This window comes from Plecotus auritus (genome assembly GCF_963455305.1).
Source record: "Plecotus auritus genome assembly, chromosome: 4".
NCBI lineage: Eukaryota > Metazoa > Chordata > Mammalia > Chiroptera > Vespertilionidae > Plecotus > Plecotus auritus.
The window spans coordinates 121,749,764-121,769,602 of NC_137775.1; the positions used below are offsets into that span (position 1 = coordinate 121,749,764).

General features: G+C 39.7%; 1 protein-coding gene across 1 annotated transcript in view; it reads right to left on the reverse strand.

Moving 5' to 3' along the window:
* IQUB (IQ motif and ubiquitin domain containing) overlaps nt 1–19,839 on the reverse strand; it is a 69,032-nt gene that overhangs the window by 12,201 nt on the left and 36,992 nt on the right. Inside the window, exons 8-9 of the mRNA XM_080663755.1 lie at nt 14,908–15,083; nt 5,722–5,892 (exon numbers count right to left, since the gene is read on the reverse strand). Coding sequence (XP_080519881.1) covers nt 5,722–5,892; nt 14,908–15,083 — 347 coding nt within the window. The remainder of the gene's footprint in view (nt 1–5,721; nt 5,893–14,907; nt 15,084–19,839) is intronic.

A 19,839-nucleotide genomic window follows, 5' to 3' on the forward strand; every position in this document is an offset into this window, starting at 1 on the left:
AATATGCAAATTGACCAAGTGGTGGAATGACCGATAGAACAACCAGTTACTATGATGCACACTGACCACCAGGAGACAGATGCTCAATGCAGGCGCTCCCCCTGTGAGAGCACCACTCAGCCAGAAGCTAGGCTCATGGCTGGTGAGTGCAGCTGCCGTGGCGGGAGCCTCTCCCACCTCCGCTGCAGGTTGGCAGTAAGGAGTGAGGGGTCCCAGACTGCAAGAGCCCCAAACTGCGAGAGGGATGTCCGCCTGCTGGCTTAGGCCCAATCCCCGGGGGTATCGGACCTAAGCTGGCAGGCGGACATCCCCCAAGGGGTCCTGGACTGCGAGAGGGCGCAGGCCGGGCTGAGGGACCCCCATCCCCCAGTTCACGAATTTTGTGCACCAGGCCTCTGGTTGTTAAATAAAGGTACGTGTGGATATAATAGCTTAAATATATTGTTGAAGAGATGCACAATTTATCTTTTATAAGCCACCCTTTGTTTTTTTTTTAATTAGCCAGATAATGGTCCTAATTATGTCAGATAAGAGGATTTCTACTAGATTCCCCACCTGCAATCCCTTTTTAACAATTTGGATATCATGCTTATTTCCTACCTCTGGATCTATTGCTTCTCCCTCTCTTCCTAAGTATCACGGTATTTTAAGGCTACTCACTACACAAACATCTTTGAAAGAGTAGTTCAGGACAAAGGCACTCAATGCCTCTGCTCTCAAGATGGGCAGAAATGTGAGACCTGTGGAGACTTATCTCCCAACAAGAACCATTTACTCAACTACTTAATATGTCATAAGAACTTGGTGTGTTTTGGTCTTGTTTCTTCTCAACAGAATAACAGTTCTTTGCAGTCAGGAAGCAAAGAACCTACACAAGGTATCTAAGCATTTTACTGATGAAATTCTCAGATTGCAATCACATGATTCTCCTAGATAGATTTAAATATGGCTGACATTTTTCCATTGTTATTTATAATGAACCCCTGATTATAATTTGGATATCTACATCTATATGCTCTGAGAATTTGGCTCATATTGATGACCAAAATTAGACATGCAATGCAGTTATCCAATCCATTGCCTATCTAAAACCTTTATAATAGTTAAAACAGACGGTAATTCAGAAACAACTTATATCTTTATGCCATAAACTGAAGGTGGCATCTGGCAAGTGCCTTATAAATTTAGTGAACTGAAAATCATTTTTCAGAAGCCAAATATTTTAGCTGAATTGCCCACTTAATTTACCTATATTGACAAAAACATATGACCAATATTGCCTTCAATTTGAGCTATAAAACATAAGCGCTGTACCAGTGGTCCTGGTGATACTTGGGTTTCCCCCTTTATTTAGGATATAGAAGACATATTCATTACAGTGAATGATGTGATGTGCTGCCTGGATTACCCCACTTCAGAACCAAAGCACTCGGTCTCCCTGCTGTGGACATGGTTGGTGGCTGGCAACTCTTCAGCTGAGCCTCTCTCTAGATTGCCCTCAACTATATTGGCTGAAAAGAGCTGCCATCAATTTAAAAGGACTTCCTTGTTCAAGGCCATGCTTTCTTCCCTGGAACACCCTGAAATCAAATGACTAATCAATGTGGGGGTATAAAGGCCAGGACCCTGAGTGGAGGTATATGGGAGCACACAAATAACTAAATGGAATTCTGACCCAGGTCCAGCTCACAGTGGGTCCCCTCGGTTCAGAGACCCACCCAGTATCCATTTCGCTGATTCTTACACATATCATTGGAGTGGAATACTTGGTAGTTGGCACAGGCCCCCTTTCCCTTGATTTCTTGTGCCTCTGTGATAGGGAAGACAAAGCAGAAGCCCTTGAAACTGCTCTACCCTGGAAACCAAGGGGGTAGAGTAGAAATGGCCTCACTCACTACTTTAGGAATGTTTGCTTCCTGTCCCTGCAACTGTGTGCTCCTCAAGTTTAGAGGTCCCAGTTCCTGGGGGGAAAATGCTTCTAGCAGTGGACACAGCTAGAATCCTATTAAACTTGAAACTATAACTAATGCCTGGAGTCCTTAGGCCACATGACCTGGGACAACAAAAGTGTCACATGCCTGTAAAGGTAACTGACCTTGATCTATCAAAGGCAGTATGGCTGCTATTACCCAATGTGGACAAGGAAGGGTATTTTTGGCATCCAGGTAATGGGCATTTCTTGACATACCATTTAAGGATGAGTGCAGTAAAGAGCAACATAAAGCGTCACCTTCTCCTACCCATTTCCCTTCTTGGACGCTGAAGGAAAAGATCAGCGAGGAAGGTTAGACCTCTGGGTACCAAGGAAACTAACACCTTCAATCACTCAAGCCCAACCCAGACTGTTCTGAGGGATATTCACTGGCTTCAAACCATGGAGCTTGTTCACTGGACTCCAATCATGGAGCAGGCCTGGCAACAAATGTGAGCTTCCCTAAGAGGTATTGGTTGGTTCAGCCCTTTGTTCTCTAGACCAAGCATGTCAAAATCACGGCCCACAACAAATATTTTTACAGCCCAGCCAATATAACGGTATATAAGAAATTTTTACAATATCCTGTTATATATAATCTATAATATTAAAAGCATAATATGCTAATTAGACTGGATGTCCTTCTGGACGACCTCCCAGATGAAGCTGGGGCTGTGAGGGAAGCCCGGGTCCCAGGTGCCAGAGGGAAGCCGGTGCTGGCAGCCAGGGGAAGGGAGGCCTACTCTTGCATGAATTTCATGCATAGGGCCTCTAGTTATTAATAACGAACTACAATGTTTGCTAATAACTGATTATTATAATCATGTTGCATTCATTTCCCTTAGGCGCCTTACTCGCAGGCGCACCATTTCTCTCCACTAATACTAGCAGTGAATGTTTTAGCAGTCAATGGCCACGTCATTAGTCTTAGACTGACTTGTTTGGTGTGCGCAACAGGAAATATTTCACTTTTGGAGAACAAGAAAAATAGGTTTATTTGCATTACGCTTATTAATTTATGCAGTTATTCAGTGTCTGGTAAGTTAATGTTCAAGAAAAAAATATTTATTTTTATTAAAATGTTCTATTATTTTATGTTAATGATTACTCATTTATTTCAGCCCTTTGTATTCAGCATGTCTCTATCCAAATAAACCTATGTTTCTATGAAAATTGAAGCTTTTGGTTTTTTGTGGCCCACATAAACTTCAACCTTGTTTATTTGGCCCATGTTAGCCTTTGAGTTTGACATGCTTGCTCTAGACCAGGGGTGGGCAAACTTTTTGACTCGAGGGCCACAATGGGTTCTTAAACTGGACCGGAGGGCCGGAACAAAAGCATGGATGGAGTGTTTGTGTGAACTAATATAAATTCAAAGTAAAGGAGCAGAGGGGAGACCAGGAGAACCGGATAGAATAGCCGGATCCAGCCCGCGGGCCGTAGTTTGCCCACGGCTGCTCTAGACTCTTAAATACTGGCTGCTTTGATTTGTAATTATGTTTTGGTAATGTGCAATGTACCAACATGTTCACAACCTCGAATCATGGTAATAGTGTGTTTTGTTTTTTTTAACTGTTCAGAAAAAGTAACTTAAATTACAAATGTAAGATTGAAGTGAAGCCTGGCCCATGTGGTTCATTTGGTTGGAGTGTCATCCCCTGCACCAGAAGGTTGGAGGTTCAATTCCAGTCAGAGTACATACCCAGGTTGTGGGCTCGATCCCCAGTTGGGGCACATACATGAGGCAACCAATCGATGTTTCTCACATCAATGTTTCTCTCTCCCCTTCTCCCTCTCTAATAAAAGTCAATTTAAAAACAAAAGATTAAAACAAAAACAAAGTCACACCTCCTTCCTGGGGGCAACCCACATTTAGTAAATGGTCATATGGGAGCAAAAACTCCCAGCACCTGCCTCAACTTAGGACAACTCAGAAGCCTCCCCAGTTTCTGAGTTTCCTGTGAGACTGGCTGAAGTCATTGCTGAGACTTGAACAGCATTTCTTTTATCCACCTGACCAGTCCTGCCTTCTCAATTTCCCCGCAGGAGTTACTTCTGAGAGCACTCTCCAAGAAACTTCCTGCACACAAATCCCTGTATTTCTTGGGAATTTGACCTGTGACATCTGTTTCATTTTCATTAAAAGCAGGACTAAAACACACAAAATCAATATTTGATGATGAAAAAAGACAAAAATACTTACACTAATGCTGCTGTAAAACTGCTAAAAATAAAATTTTCATTGATGACTGTCAAAACATATAGACAGCCCTAGCCAGTTTGGCTCATTGGATAGAGTGTCAGCCTGTGGACTGAAAGGTCCCAGGTTTGATTCCAGTCAAGGCATATGCCCAGGTTGCAGGCTTGATCCCCAGTAGGGGGTGTGCAGGAGGCAGCCAATCAATGATTCTCTCTCATCATTGATGTTTCTATCTCTCTCTCCCCCTCTCTCTTCCTCTCTGAAATCAATAAAAAAATATGTTAAAAAAACAAACATATAGACCAGGGGTGGGCAAACTTTTTGACTCGAGGGCCACAATGGGTTCTTAAACTGGACTGGAGGGCCGGAACAAAAGCATGGATGGAGTGTTTGTGTGAACTAATATAAATTCAAAGTAAACATCATTACATAAAATGGTACGGTCTTTTTTTTTTTTTTTTCAATAGTTTTATTCATTTCAAACATTTTAACAAGAAAAATGTAAACACTAATTATTATAATTTGAAACTTCAAAAAATGGAGGAATCATAGCACAATAACATACCTTATATTGAAGATGGTAAAGGCAAAATAAAATTGCCTAACAAAGGAAAGGTACAAAAGCCTTTCAAATTAAACTTAAATATAATAAAATAATTTAAAACTAAAACAAATAGAAAAGAACAAAATGTGTAAACAGTAAATTAAACATTTTCTTTAGTGCAACTTCCAAATTATGCCCGGGACGTAGATGTAGATGGCAATGTAGACTGGGTTGAAAGGTTTTTGGTCTTTAAAACATCAACTTCAGTGGGAACCATGTTGTTGGTCTCCTTTTTAGCTAATGCTCTGATACTGTGCTCTCCAGGGGCGTGTCTCCCTACATCACCACGATAACGTGTCTACGCATTCCCAGGGTGATGTCGGGGGACGCGTCCACAGGCATTACAAGGAGCCTCTGGAAGACTGAGAGGTGGTTCCTTCTACTGAATGGGCGGATATAAATCCGCCCACTCAGAAGAAGGAGCTGCGGTCGTGTTTCCCGACGTTGCCATGTTAACACTGCTGCTGGTGAAGGAGCGGAGGGGAAAGCAAGAGAACCCTCTGCTCTTTCGGCTCCGCGGGCCAGATAGAACAGCCGAACGGGCCGGATTCGGCCGGCGGGCCGTAGTTTGCCCACGGCTGATATAGACAATAGTTGCTGTTTTACTGAACTGAGTTGAGTATTAATCCCCTGCAATATATTTGCATATATCTGCTTCACTGCATATATATAAAAATACATTTACATTTAGAATGTCCATTGTGCTATTTTTACATTTATTATGTGCCATAATATATAATTTGAGAACTTTTAGATAAATATCCATGCATAACCCATATCCTCTCCAAATTATACCAAAACAATATAGTTGTTGACAAAATTTATGTAAACATTTATCAATTATTTTTATAATTACTGAATGCAAACATCTTATTTATTTCACTATTCAATTTTTTTTATTGATAGTGCTAAGAATACCCCAAAACTAAGAGAGAGTTCATGTACCTTCACAGTATGTTTAAGTGTTAAGAGTACGTCCAGTCTCTCATCTTGCGAGAGGTTTTTCAGCATAATGCATTTATAGATGTTTTGAAGCTCTCTGGCTCTGATAGTGAACTGTGTATCCATCTCAATTATTTTGCCATCGGCTCTTCTCCATGTTTTCGGAGCTGAACACTTAAAAAATAACATTATGTTTATAATTATCAGTTAGTTAAAGGCTAAAATATAACCTTGTTTTTTCTATTAAAAGTTTACCCTAGTTATCATGTGCTTTATAAATAAGAGTATCACTAAAACATCAGAAAATTAATTGAAGAATTTGGAGACCGTGGGACAGTAAGACATTTTAGGAAAAAAATATGAGAGAGCAGTTCAGCATATAAAGTATAAACACTTCTACAGGATTCAGATTTTGCTACTAATTTGTACTAGCTGTTACTTTGAATGGCTTGAAGGGTGCATGAAAAAAAAATCATTAGCCCCATTTAGAATGTTTTTAAAAATTATCTGCTCAGTTCAATTATACTGAGTTGTATAAATATCTTGATCGTGCCTTGCCAACTGAAGACCACCTTTGTGGGTGGAGCTATTGTTACAGTCCTCAATGTGTTAAGCCAAAATAACTCTGTGAGTTTTAGTTTTGTTTCCTACATAAATAAATCTACCAAAAGTTTACAATTCTTCACAAAGCAAATGTCCATAGTGAGACGGCTTTACTCAGCTATCTTAGCAGTTGCTATGGTCCCTGCCTCCCTGATAATGGCTAAGAGTCTCACTTTGTATTTCCAAATCTGGCATGGTACCTCCCAACTAAGCCCACCTCCAGAACTGAGGGTGAAAACTAGAGCTCACCTGCCCTGAAGCTCCTCTGACTACTTCCAGGTTAAGAATTCAGAGACCAGAGACAGGAAGTGGAGAAAGTCCTCCGTAACTCAGGACACCAGCCCAGTCTTAATGACTAGTATTAAGTTTGGGTTTGCCAGTGCTTCTGTTCCCACCTTTAAGATGCATTCACCTGGAAATCTTCCTGTGAAAACTCATGGTCTATTTGCTCTTCCACTTGAAGGTAGAAAGCTGCTGTTTCTCTCCCTGATTATACTCTATCAGAAACAAAGCTATCTCTCTTACCATGACTATTAGCTGTTCAGATGTTGGAGACTGATTGGTAATCGCTTTGGAGACCTGTAGTCCAATTGCCATACTTGCAACCACTTAAATCTTAGATTTTATATAATTTAGACTTTAAATAAAATCCCATGTTGGGACAAATCATCAGGAATGTAGACTAGCCAAATAAATAATATTAAGATGCATTTGGTATGACAGTATTATAAGGAATTTATAGTTATAGCATCAATTTACCTTTTATTATTTTACATTTCATATTAGCTAAATTACATTGAGAACTACAAAGTAACATTTGAAAAAATTTTATTTGAGCCCTGGCTGGTGTGGCTCATTTGGCTGAGTGCAGAAAGTCCTCAGGAGGCAGCCGATAGATGTTTCTTTCTCTCATTGATGTTGCTCTCTCTCTCTCTCCCTCTCACTTCATCTCTCTCTAAGGTAAATAAAAACATATTTGTAAAATAAATCAACTATATTTGATATGCTTTCAAAGTAATGGCATCATTTTCTGATCAAAGCCAAAATGAATCAGAAATTTTAGATTCTCAGTTCTAGTTTTAATTCAGCAAGTGCAAAGCATCAGCCCTATAATTATATTTTAGAGCATAACTGTAGTATTAAATAATGTATTATTCATTAGCCGGCTGACAGAATTAAGTCAAATTTATTAAGAATTACAAAACGTATATAGCTCAATAATAAAGTGTTTTATCACTTAATTATTATCAATTAGAAATAAAAATATTGTTTTAAATTGAATACAGCCTTCTACGGGATAGGCCTCAGAATGTTATTAAAGTTTAATGCTTTTTTCAAAGCTCTTTTTAAAAGTTTTAAAGAATAAGCAATCTTAAGATAAGTTTTCTATTGCAACAGTCTAAAGTCTAACTAATTTAATATGCAATTTTCCTCAGGGTGGCTCTGTTTGATACCTTTTGCTCTGCAGGCTGATAATTTATTTCATTTGTAATAATCCAAGTATATTAACCTTTTTTTTTTTTTTTTTTTTTTTTTTAAATATATTTTATTGATTTTTTACAGAGAGGAAGGGAGAGGGATAGAGAGTTAGAAACATCGATGAGAGAGAAACATCGATCAGCTGCCTCCTGCACACCTCCTACCGGGGATGTGCCCGCAACCAAGGTACATGCCCTCGACTGGAATCGAACCCGGGACCTTTCAGTCCGCAAGCCGACGCTCTATCCACTGAGCCAAACCGGTCAGGGCAACCTTTTAATGAAATACCTAGTGTAAGAAACATGCCTCTGATTCATCTTCATAGAAAAGAAACAGCATGTGGCCAGGCCGTTACTGAATTTCCCCAGAGCAAACAGGATGTGGGGGATGGGGAAAGGGTATGAGAGCTGTGCATGTGGCTGATAGCACATTTTCCAGGAAGATTCCCCTAAACAAAGGGAGGTGGAGACAGCTAGAAAGGTCTCAGCCCAATGTTTTAAATGGCCCAATGGGAGACAGCAAGACCTAGGAGGTGTATTAGGAAACAGGTGACCAAATAGTACTCAGCCAATGAGGAACCGGAGGAGGGACTAAATAAATAGGCTATGTTCCCTGCCCCACGTGTGTTCCTGTACAATGGGCAGCCGCTCTCCAGCGTGTTATTAAAAGTCTCATTTTCGGCATGTTTCTGTTTCCCAGTCCGTCATTTGAAATTCGGACAGGCGAGCCATTTCTCACACCTAGTTTATCTACTGCATTGTGTTTTATCCAGCTGGTGAGTTGATTTAACTCTACCTCACCTCCAAGTGTTTAGCCCCATCTCAATAGTATGCTATGGTAATATCTTGGATTTTTTCCAAATATATTCAACATTCTGAATCTTCCCATCCTTTAATTTTCAACTCAAACTCTATTCCTAATTACTATGGTCTGAACCAATAAAATTACTAGTACCTGAAATCTTATTTTACTTATAAACACACACACAGATGCAGTATTTTTATTTCAATTGCTCGGGACAATAAAATTTGTGTCCAAATTATTCTATAATTATTTTATGTTTGTTAATTCTATATCTCCCCAAAGATTAAAAGAATAAATGTTTCCGTTGTGTATATCTCACAGGGCTAACAGTACTCATTCATTCAGCCAACTAGTATTTATTGTGTTTACTGTATATCAGTCAGCACACTAAGTACCTAGTAGATAAAATACTGTCCTGATTTCAAGAACTCTCAAAACTAATGAGATGTAAAGATAAGAAAATAAGTAACTAAAAGAAGGGTGATTATGCTTGATGATTGCAGGTAAATAAGTAATTAACTGGTGAAAAAAATAGAACCTGAGATTAAACCCGAAGAAAAACTAGGAGGTAGCCAGAGTAAAAGGAATAAGGAGTGACAGATACAAAGAATTCTAGATTTGAAGTTCAAGTTCCCTAGTGTTGGCACTGCAAAGATATTAAAAATCTGTTTGGCAAAGCTTTTTTATACCGGATTTATTTCTGCCAACACTGACAATTTAGTCTTCAAATCTAGGCTTCTTTGATTTCGGGCCTTAAGATATTTTTTTACTCTGATGTAGGAAAATGTCAACTTTGCTGACTTCTTTTCCCTATTTCCTTTTTTTCTTTGAAAGCTTTGGCTGTACTTAGAGATGCACAACAATCATGTTCTTAAATTGACTCAGAAAACAGGAGTGTAATAAATTCCACTCAGCTGCTAACAAATGAGACAGTGCGGACGCTGGAGGAGAGAAACAGAAGAACAGCAGGAAGACGCATTTCAGGGACGGGAAGGTGGAGAGAGAACCCTGAGCACAGCAGGCTTCCACAAAGGAGGAGAAATGACTGCACTGTGAAGAGGTCTTTTCTTCCTCCTAAATTAATACTCAAGTCCCTAAGGACACAAATTAAGAACAGCCCCAACCCCCAATAGCTACTGGGTAGTGGTCAGCTTTTCTTTCACACAGCAAAGGGGTTGTGTTTGTCCACAGAGGACAGCCCTGTACACTGTGGTGCTCAGAGAGAGGCAAGACTCGGTTGCATTTTTCTGTCCCATTAGCTGTTGGCCACCTGAGTAATGAGAAAAACCATTTAAATGACACAGCTAACATAGGCTACAGTGTTTTAGCTTGTGATTATGAGAAGTGGTGTGAAATCAAGAGAATCAAAGAATAAATGGCCTCGCTCTACAGAAAGCCTCTTACAAAGTGCAAATGGTCTCGATACAATTTGGATAAAAAGCACACAAGATATATTAGAAACCAGCTGATGATTTTTCGTTCAAATTTCTTGACCTGAATTTCTTCACTTCTGTTAACTTGTTTTTAACATTTGATAACCTGTGGTGATCAATGTTTGATGTGTTAAAAGCATAAATTATTTAATTAATTCTCCATAAAACCTTTCAATTAAGCCTTTTGGCTTAGTATAGAATTCGTAATAACTGGGCTGATTCAATGCCTTGATTGGACCAATTGAAAAGCATATCATTATTATTCAGAGAAATTCCACGTTCAGGATAAAAAGATAAAAAAATATCAGTTCAGTAATCTACATAATATTTAGATTCAATGAAGTTAAACACCAAAATTATAATTTTGTTCTCCAATGCTATTTACAAACTACAAAAAAGTAAATGTTCTTTTTACATATCTATATATGATGGTGCTAAGTGTGGCTCTTAAAATCTGCATTATAGCTCTGGTTGTTAGTTTTGACATTTGAAAAACTCTAAACTTGTCCAGCTTCAGGGATTAATAAAAAGCTAGTTTTTCTTAGCAATCAAAAAAGCCTGTAGATTAATAACTTACTTCAAGTTTTATGAGCTGAATACTGACTCCCTCCTGCATATCAGAGACAATGTTAGGCATGGAAGTAATGTGGGAAGGTGGATGAGCATAAAAGGGGGTAGATGTTGTATTTGCAACAAAAGACTTAATATAAAATCTACTGTAATTGTTTTCTATGATGTTTAATATGCCATCACATACAAAAAGGTGATTAAAATGATTTTTATTTAAATAACAAAGATTTTAAAATGTACTGTAACAGGTTAAAAGCAGATCCAAAGTCACTGATAGTCAATATTTTTGAAGACTGGACTAATTAGGTTATGTAAAGGACTGGGATTGATCTTGAATGTAGTTGCTCCATTCTGTGGTTGTGTTTTTCTTGACCTATACAACACTTCGGTCAAAAGAGAAGTGAAATTCTTTTGTATCAGATGAAATGTCCAATTCTCTAAACCTTAGTCTGGGGATTGGTGATTAATCTGGTGTATCAGCTGGGGTGACTGCAGATGTAGAACTCCAGTTCTAAAGCCTATGATCCACAAAAAGCCTTCCCTTGCTATCTACAAGTTCTTCTGGCTAGCTTCTCTACCCTTCCATCAACCTTCTGGTCTTGCATCGTGTGTGCTGCCCTGAATCAGTCTGGACATTGGGGCCCGGTCATTCTCTCACTCTTTTCCCTCTTACAAAAAAAATACCATCTTGCACTTAATATTTCATTTATTTAGTAGTACAACTAAAGAAGCCACGTTGGACCCATTGCCTTCCAACTGTCTCCTCAGCAATACTCAAAAACCTCCATTTTATTGGCACAAAACAATACTTCCTACACTTGAGGATCCTTCAGGGTCATATTGAACCCCAACAACTTATCAAAGTATTTATAAGAAACCAAAATGATCCCTGGCAGGTGTGGCTTAGCTGGTTGTACTCTGTGCACAAAAACGTCGCAGTTTCGATTCCCAGTCAGGGCACATGCCCGGGTTGAGGGCTCAGTTGTGCAGGAGGCAGCCAATCTATGTTTCTCTCTCACACTGATCTCTCTCTCTCTCTCTCTCTCTCCTCCCACCCTCCCTCTCCATTCCTCTCTCTATAAAATCAATAAAAGGAAGGCAGAGGTAGGTAAGTAGGTGGGAAGAGATCAACCAAAGAACTTGTATGCATATATGCATAACCCGTGGGCACAGACAATAGGGTGGTGAAGGCCTGGGTGAGGGAGCAGGGGTAATACTTTCAACAATAAAGATTAAAAAAATAATAATAAAATGTCATCAAGGAAAAATATAAAATAAAAATCAATAAAAGCATATTTTTAAAAAAATAAAAACAAATTTTCTTCTTAATGGGAATTCTTGTGAACAAAATGTCCCAATCTTATCCTTTTTTGTGTGTATGAGATTTTAAAGGCCTTATCTTAGAGTAATATACTTCATGAGAAAGAGTTATGTTCTTCAACTGGCTCCAGAGTTGCTATTATATGTTGGGACTTGATCTACTTTTAGACTCTTTATAATTCAAAAAATGTTTAGAATTGATGCTAGACATGAGGCCTAGGGTAGGGATGAGGGGCAAGGTAAAAAGGCATAAAGAAGAATAGATACTGCAAAAGTATTTACAGAAGAATTTAAATTACTTTATAGTAAACAAGGAGCAGAAAAAGTACAGGTGGAAACCCTATGGAGGGTGCAGCCCATCTTCCCTGTCCACTGGCACCTCAGAGGCCTCAGGCACCTGCAAACACTCTTGGGCCCTGGGTCCATGCTGACCTCCTTGGTGAGGTTAACAATCAGATACATAAGGAACACAGTTCCCAGTGATAAAGGTAGATTCAACATAAAGCAATTTGCTAAATGAATAAGTTTGTTTGAAACATAAATCTGGAGAAGTATGAATATTATGGTTTCTATACAGTAGACACATCTTTTCTAAAATGAAAATATTTAAAAATTTGAAATGACAGTATCTACATGTGTAGCTTCTTGATAATATCTGAAATATAAAATTATAAAATGATTGTTTCTCATTTTCCCCCTGCCTTCCTCCACAAGCATTTATTGATACTCTGTGATAAACTCTGCTAAGATATGAGGATACAGAGACAAAGACACCTCTTGCCTTCAGAAGCTCAGAATCTAGGAAGGATGCAGACATGTAAATAGATATAATAAAAACTGGCCATAATGTACTGAGAAGTAAATACCGGTAGTCTCATGAAAGCATACAGTCCAGGCTACAGTAGGAGGATCAGTGGATCCTTTCTCGAACAAGGGGCATCTGAGCTTGTTTGGAAGGGTGGTTAGCTGGCTACTGAAGCAGGAAGGAAAGGATAGTCCAAGTAGAGGCAACACTAGATGCAAAAGTATCAAGAACATGTGATCCTTCCACGGATGTGAAAATTTCTGAGCAAGGCTGGAGCAGTGTGGCTTTAGTGTGCAAGGAGAGATGACAGTGGGACAACAGTGGGGTGGGTCATGTGGGCTGAGAATCCATTATTAAAATCTTTGAACCCTAGCTGGTTTGGCTCAGTGGATAAAGCGCAAGCCTGTGGACTGAAGGGTCCCAGGTTTGATTCTGATCAAGGGCACATGCCCAGGTTGCAGGTTTCATCTCCAGTATGGGATGTGCTGGAGACAGCCGATCAATGATTCTCCCTCAACATTGATGTTTCTATCTCTCTCTCCCTCTCCCTTCCTCTCTGAAATCAATAAAAATAAAAAAATTTAAAACCTTTGTTCTCAGAGGCAGTGAGGAGGGGCATGGCAGAGAGGTATTTAATGAGGTCACTATGGTAGTGGCAACAGTATGGATAATGGAGGAGGGAATTGCAAAGTGAGACTGGACACCAAAAGCCTAATTTGGGGACATAGAGTAATCCAGAGGAGGAGAACACCAGAATTATTTCAACCAGTGGCAAGCTCACACACAGAGGACAAGCTTCTCATGACAGCCTCCTGGGGGTGAAAGGGCAGCAAGAGAGAGGAGCTGCCCACAGCATACCCTTCAGAAGCCTCCCATCCCTCTGTGTCCAGTAGGACCACAAGGCATTCCACAAGACTCAGAGTAGCTGTAGTTCTACTCTTTGCCTATTTGGATACATGGGAAGTCATCAGAGTGCCATGAAGGAGCCATTTTCTTACAGGCAGTGGTAGTGGGTTTAGAAACAAAGCAGTAAAGAATTGAGGAGATTATTAAAATAATAGAACAAACAGGTTGGTAGCTAAATGGGATGTCAAGAATAATGCTTCCTGAAGCAACTGAGTAGATGATGAAATATTCACAGAGATAAATGGTGTGAGTGCTACAGAATAGGATAAGTTTGGAGGTGAGGGGTGAGGGAATGGTGAGATGATATGACTTAAGGGTTGATGTGAGGTGGACTCCTGGGACATCCAAAGAGCAATGACAGTAGGCAATTGGATATGTGATTTTGGGAGCTCCTAAGAGAGGTCTGGCCATTTTTTACCATCACATCCAGCCTGGAACTATAGGGAAGTCCAGGATTCAGGTAGCAGTTAAAGCCAGAAGAAAAAACTGAGATCAAACAGGAGAGTGTACAGGTAAGATAAGAGGAAGGCATTTATGGTATCAAAAAATACGCTTTTTGAGGACAAATGCTCTCAAACAAGAATCATACAAACTAGAATCACTAGACTTCTACAGGCGAATATCTTGAAGAGCTCCATTCATTTTCTTCTTGTAGCTGGTTGGCTTTTCATTGTTTACAAAGATCAGGTTTATAAAAGAAAATTGGTCACTATGGAAACAGGCTCCTCGGTATCAAACAGACAGTGTCACCAAGAAAGGGTAATTACTTTAGTTTTTCCATTAATTGTATGTTTTCATGATTTTCAATAATCATGTATCTTTTTGGTCAGAAATGTTCAATCAGTTAATGACCTGGTGAGCAAGAGGAAAAACACTAGTCTATAGCTATTTCCCTAGGTTGCTTACTCTATGGGCACACCAGAAAAGATATTTTGTGAATTTCATAGTCCATTTTATCAGGGGGTGCAATTCATCCAATTCCTATAGCCAGCCTAAATCTAAATGAACAGTCACAAGGAAAGTGTCTGCATTTTTTCATTCATGGCTGAATCCCTTTTGTTGAAAACACGTTAATTTCATGTTACTTGTCCGTCATTATTCTAGGCTACAGTTGAAATGTAAAGATGCATCAAAAGTAAAAATAGAGAGAATTTAAAGAAATATGTCACCAAAATGCTAAACAAAATTCACACAAATTATTAAAATGTAAATCTTAGTTGTTTTACACTAAGAATACATTGATGTTTAAATAAGTGCCACTGCACTGACCTTATTCAAAAAAGTTTGTATGATGGCTTCCTGGTTTGCCATGTAAGCGATGTGTCTGTGCCTCCCAATAGAAGCAATGATTTGGGTCTCTTTTTCCAGAAGTTCGCACAAAGCAGCTTTCCTCTCAGCCCCACAGAAAGCCTGGTTAATGCATTCCAGTTCTTCTTGTCGCCAGACTAGAGAAATAACATGAGAGACTCCTGAGGTTTTAAAATCCCACAGCTTTTTACCACCATATCCTGACAAGCAGCTTTTTATTTCTGTCAATTTTAATAAAATTATACATGAATGGAATCACTCATAATGTACATCTGACATATGAAAAAATAGGACAAAAAAGAAACTGAGAGGCTTAAAACAATGAAAGTGGTCAAACAGAAGCCAGAGGAAATCGGTACAGAGAATGTTAACGTAAGCCTGTAGGTAAGCTTGCTCTCGGGTTCCTGCCGCAGGCAGCAGGTCTGTCTTCATCCATGCACGTTTACCTAATTTCAGCTTCGTTCAAGATACCCTCCCCTCTGAACACATCAGATATGCTAAATGCTCTGTCCCCAGCCTTTTCTTACACACATCTCAGTCTCTTCTCTCCTAACCTACACAGGAAGTGGTTTCAAGGTATAGCTAGATTTTGCCTTCACGTCCTTTCTATTCTACTGGCTGCACTAAAAAAATCATTTTTGTAACTTTGCCATTTACTTCATCTCCTGTTTTCCTCCCAACCCCTATCCCCCTCTTTCTAATTAAGCAAGACCATACAAATGACAGCTGCTTTCTATGTGCCAGACTGTCCCAAACGCTTCAATGAACTCATTTACTCTCCTGACAAACCAATGATTAGGTGCTGCTAGTATCCCCTATTTTATAGAAGAGGGAACAGGAGAAGAGAGACTGTGTAGCTTGCCCAAGGAGCCAGGACTCGAACACTGACGGTCTGGCTCCGTGGTCCACGCCTTGCCTGCTCTCTGCCTCTTAGGAGCATGCCATCCTTTCAATTGTACAGTCCTTTTCAACGTGAATGGACTCGTTGGTTTACTCTGGAGACCCACCTTGACGTAAGTCGCCATCTAATCCTTTCCTCTGACATAAAGGTAATTTATTATTACACTGTCAGAAGGAAGTTTCAAACTCCCATGAACCGTATTGTGGACATAGAACCAAACTTTTTTTTTTCTGAACTTTAAATAACCTAGTTCACTTATATGGTTATAACACCTGCCAAAATTCTTCTTTGCCAGTTCGAAATACTCAACAGCCATTTTAAAATTAAATTAAATTAAATTTTTTCATCACCATTTATCCGCTCTATGCCCTTTTCCACCTCCACCCACCACCTAGCCCCCTGCAATCACCAGTGCACACTGTTGTCCATACCCATGAGTTCTCCCTTTTATTTTTTGCTCAATCCCTCAACACCTCCCAACATCACCCCATCAGAGGGGTACATTTCTTGACATATAAGATTATTTTCCCTTATCGTCTCTTAATTATGATATAATCAAGTAAAATATGCTCTTCCTTTGTTATATTCCAAACATGGGTATTTTCTTATCATGTTACAGAGATATTGCAAATTCTATTACATTTATATATAATTTATATAATTATAAATTATATTTTTCTTCTATTAAAATGTCAGGTTACTTTAACACCTGTCTCTGCACTGAAAGGTGAATATCTGAAGCCATAGTGTTGTTTCTGGCCCTCATCTATTATAACCAATGCCTTTCATGATTTTGTGACATCTAGTTTTACAGTTTTATCAAACCATTTCTTCTCCCTCTTAAATTTCAATCTGAAATCATCCTGATCTGGTCAAGAACTTGCCAGTTATGTTCTTCATAAGAATCTACTCTGGCCCTGACCAGTGTGGCTCAGTTGGTTGGGCTTCGCCCAATGCACTGAAAGGCTGCTAGTTCGATTTTTGGTCAGGGCACCTGCCCAGGTTGCGGGATTGATACCTGATAGGGGGCATGAGGAAGGCAACCAAATGATGTTCTGCTCTCACATTAATGTTTCTCTCTCTCCCTCTCCCTTCCTCTCTCTCTAAAAATCAATAAAAAAATCTTTTAAAAAATAATCTACTCTGTACCTGTAGACACTGTATAGCTTGGTTTGTCCAATAAGAGGATTTGTAAATTTAAGAGTTACATTGTATTTTAAAAGTCCAGGAAATCTATGACTGATGAGTTTATCAGTTAAGAGTAGTAACCAAAAAGAACTTTTAAAAATTGAACAAACTTAGAACCTACAACCAAGATTACTCTTAAAAAAAAAAATTTGAACGAACTCCATATACTAAAAGGTAGTATATGATTGAGAGAAAAACTGAAAAATTATTTGCTTGTGGAAATAATAACTGAGAATATTTATCTCATGGTATTACCTGGATGTTCCCAGAAAGCAAATAAAAACTGAATGATATTAGTAAGCCTATTTTATTTCCTAGTTTTACATTAGAAACTTTTCAGACCAGTAATAAATTTAGGCCACTGGAGCATTATTTAGGGTATTCTGCTAACCTCAAGAAGCAAAATACTGCTTGCCTAGATTAAGTCCTAGGTAAATCTGGATATATATACATATGTGCTTTCAAACACATGTATTCATATTACTCAGCTTTTATATTTTTCTTAAATTATTAGTATGACTTTTAAAAAGAAAACCACTCAATGAAGCTAATTAGAAATGAAAATATGGGCCTTAATTTCAATAAAATTTTCCAATAGATGAATAACCTCCCTGTAAATCTGTTATAAGGGATAGAATATGACATCAGAAATATACCATGTCCCAACTACTAATAAGAAGTATAAAACTACAGGAATCAGGAACGGCTGGACAAAACTAATTTTATATCTCATTTGACTGTTTCCAGAACTATACACAGAAGCCATTGAGAACAGAGAGATTCTTCCTCCCCTTCATCTACACTAATAAAAGAGAAACATGCAAATTAACCATCACTCTGCTACACCCACAAGCCACGCCCACCAGTGAGTATGCAAATTAACCCAACCAAGATGGCGGCCGGCCACGGAGCTGGAACAAGCAGGAGGCTTGGGTTGCCCCCGGCAATGGAGGAAGCCAAGAAGCCAAGCTTCCTCCCGCCCTGGCCTCTGCTCAAGGCTACAAAGTTTCAATTATAGAAGATAAATAAATCCCAACAAAATTGGCAGTGGCCACGGAGCTGGAGCAAGCTGGAGGCTTGGGTTGCCCCCGGTGATGGAGGAAGCCAAGCTTCCCTCCTGCCCTGGCCGGCCCTGGCCTCTGCTCAAGGCTACAAAGTTTCAATTATAGAAGATAAATAAATCCTAGATACTTGCTTCCAGCTGGCCCTGGCCTCTGCTCAAGGAGGCACTGAAAAAAGAAAAAGAAAAAAAGGAGGGGCTGGGACCTTGGGTCGCCGGGGGGGTGATCAGGCCAGGATGGGACAGCAGGGGCCATCGGGGGTAAGCAGACCAGCAGCGGGGCCAGTTGGGAGTGAGCAGGCCATCAGTGTGGGTCAGTTGGAGGTGATCAGGACAGTTTGGAGTGAACAGGCCAGCAGGTGGGCAGTTGGGGGTGAGCAGGCCAGTGGGGAGGGGAGGTGGGGGCAAGCAGGGGGGGGCAGTTGGGGAGTGAGCAGGCTGGCATGGGGGGCAGTGGGGGCAAGCAGGCTAGCGGCAGGGGGGCAGTTGGGGGCAAGCAGGCCGGCAGGCAGAGTGGTTAGGGGCAATCAAGCAGGCAGGCAGGCAGGCAGGTAAGCGGCTGGCGCCAGCAGTCCTGGATTGTGAGAGGAATGTCTGACTGCTGGTTTAGGCCCAATCCCTGTAAACCGGCATTAGGACATCCTTCGAGGGGTCCCAGATTGGAGAGGGTGCAGGCCGGGCTGAGGAACACTGCCCCCTCCCATGCACGAATTTCGTGTACCAGGCCACTAATAACATATATGTTCCCTAGGGATGATTTAAAGAATGGAATAATATATTAGTTTGCTTGGGCAGTCATAACAAAGTACCACAGAATGGGTGACTTAAACAACAGAAATTAATTTCCTCTCAGTTCTGAGGCTAGAAGTTCAAGAGCAAGGTGGTGGCAGGGCTAGTTTACTATGAGGGTCTCTCTCCTAGGCTTGTAGAAGGCCATCTTCCTCTGGTGTCTTTATATGATCTTCTCTCTGTGCCTGTCTGTTTCCCAGTCTCTTCTTCTTATAAGAGCACCAGTCATATTGCCTTACATCCCATTCATAGGACCTCACTCCTTCTTAATTACTCCTTTAAAGGCCCTTTCTCTAAATACAGTCACATTCTCAGATACTGGGGATTAGGAATTCAACATATGAATTTTAGGGGAACACAATTCAGCCCATAACAAATATCAATAACCTTCAATATTTTTAAAGAAAATAATATTAAAGAAGTTGGTTCATTTGGAAGAATACATTTACCTCCTTAACTTATCTTCTTTGACAAATGACCTAATTTCCAGAGTTTGAAGTTCAAAAATAAAATGAAAGTATAGGACTAGTATCTAAAGTCCACACATATTCTAAAATTTCTGAGATCTAAACTGCAATTTTCAAATAAAAAATTATAGAACATACAATCTTTTTCCACCACCGGCAACTAATGTGCATCTTCTTTTTTAAATTCTCATCACAAAATCAATCAATCAGTAAGTAAATAAATAAAATTCCAATCACAGACTGGAAGCTTGAATGGCCAGAATCCAGAAAGATTCAGACTGAAAGCCCAAGGCCAGATATGTAAAGGGCCTAAGCCCGCAGAGTCTCCAAAAGCCAGAAATCAAGGTACCTTGACCAAGAGGTAATAATTAGAGTCAAAAGATTCAGTTAACAGAAGACAAAACAAAGCAAAGTGTTAGAAGATCCAATTCAATACATATTTACTAGACATACTGAGCAAGGTCCTATTAGATGCCATAGGTACAATG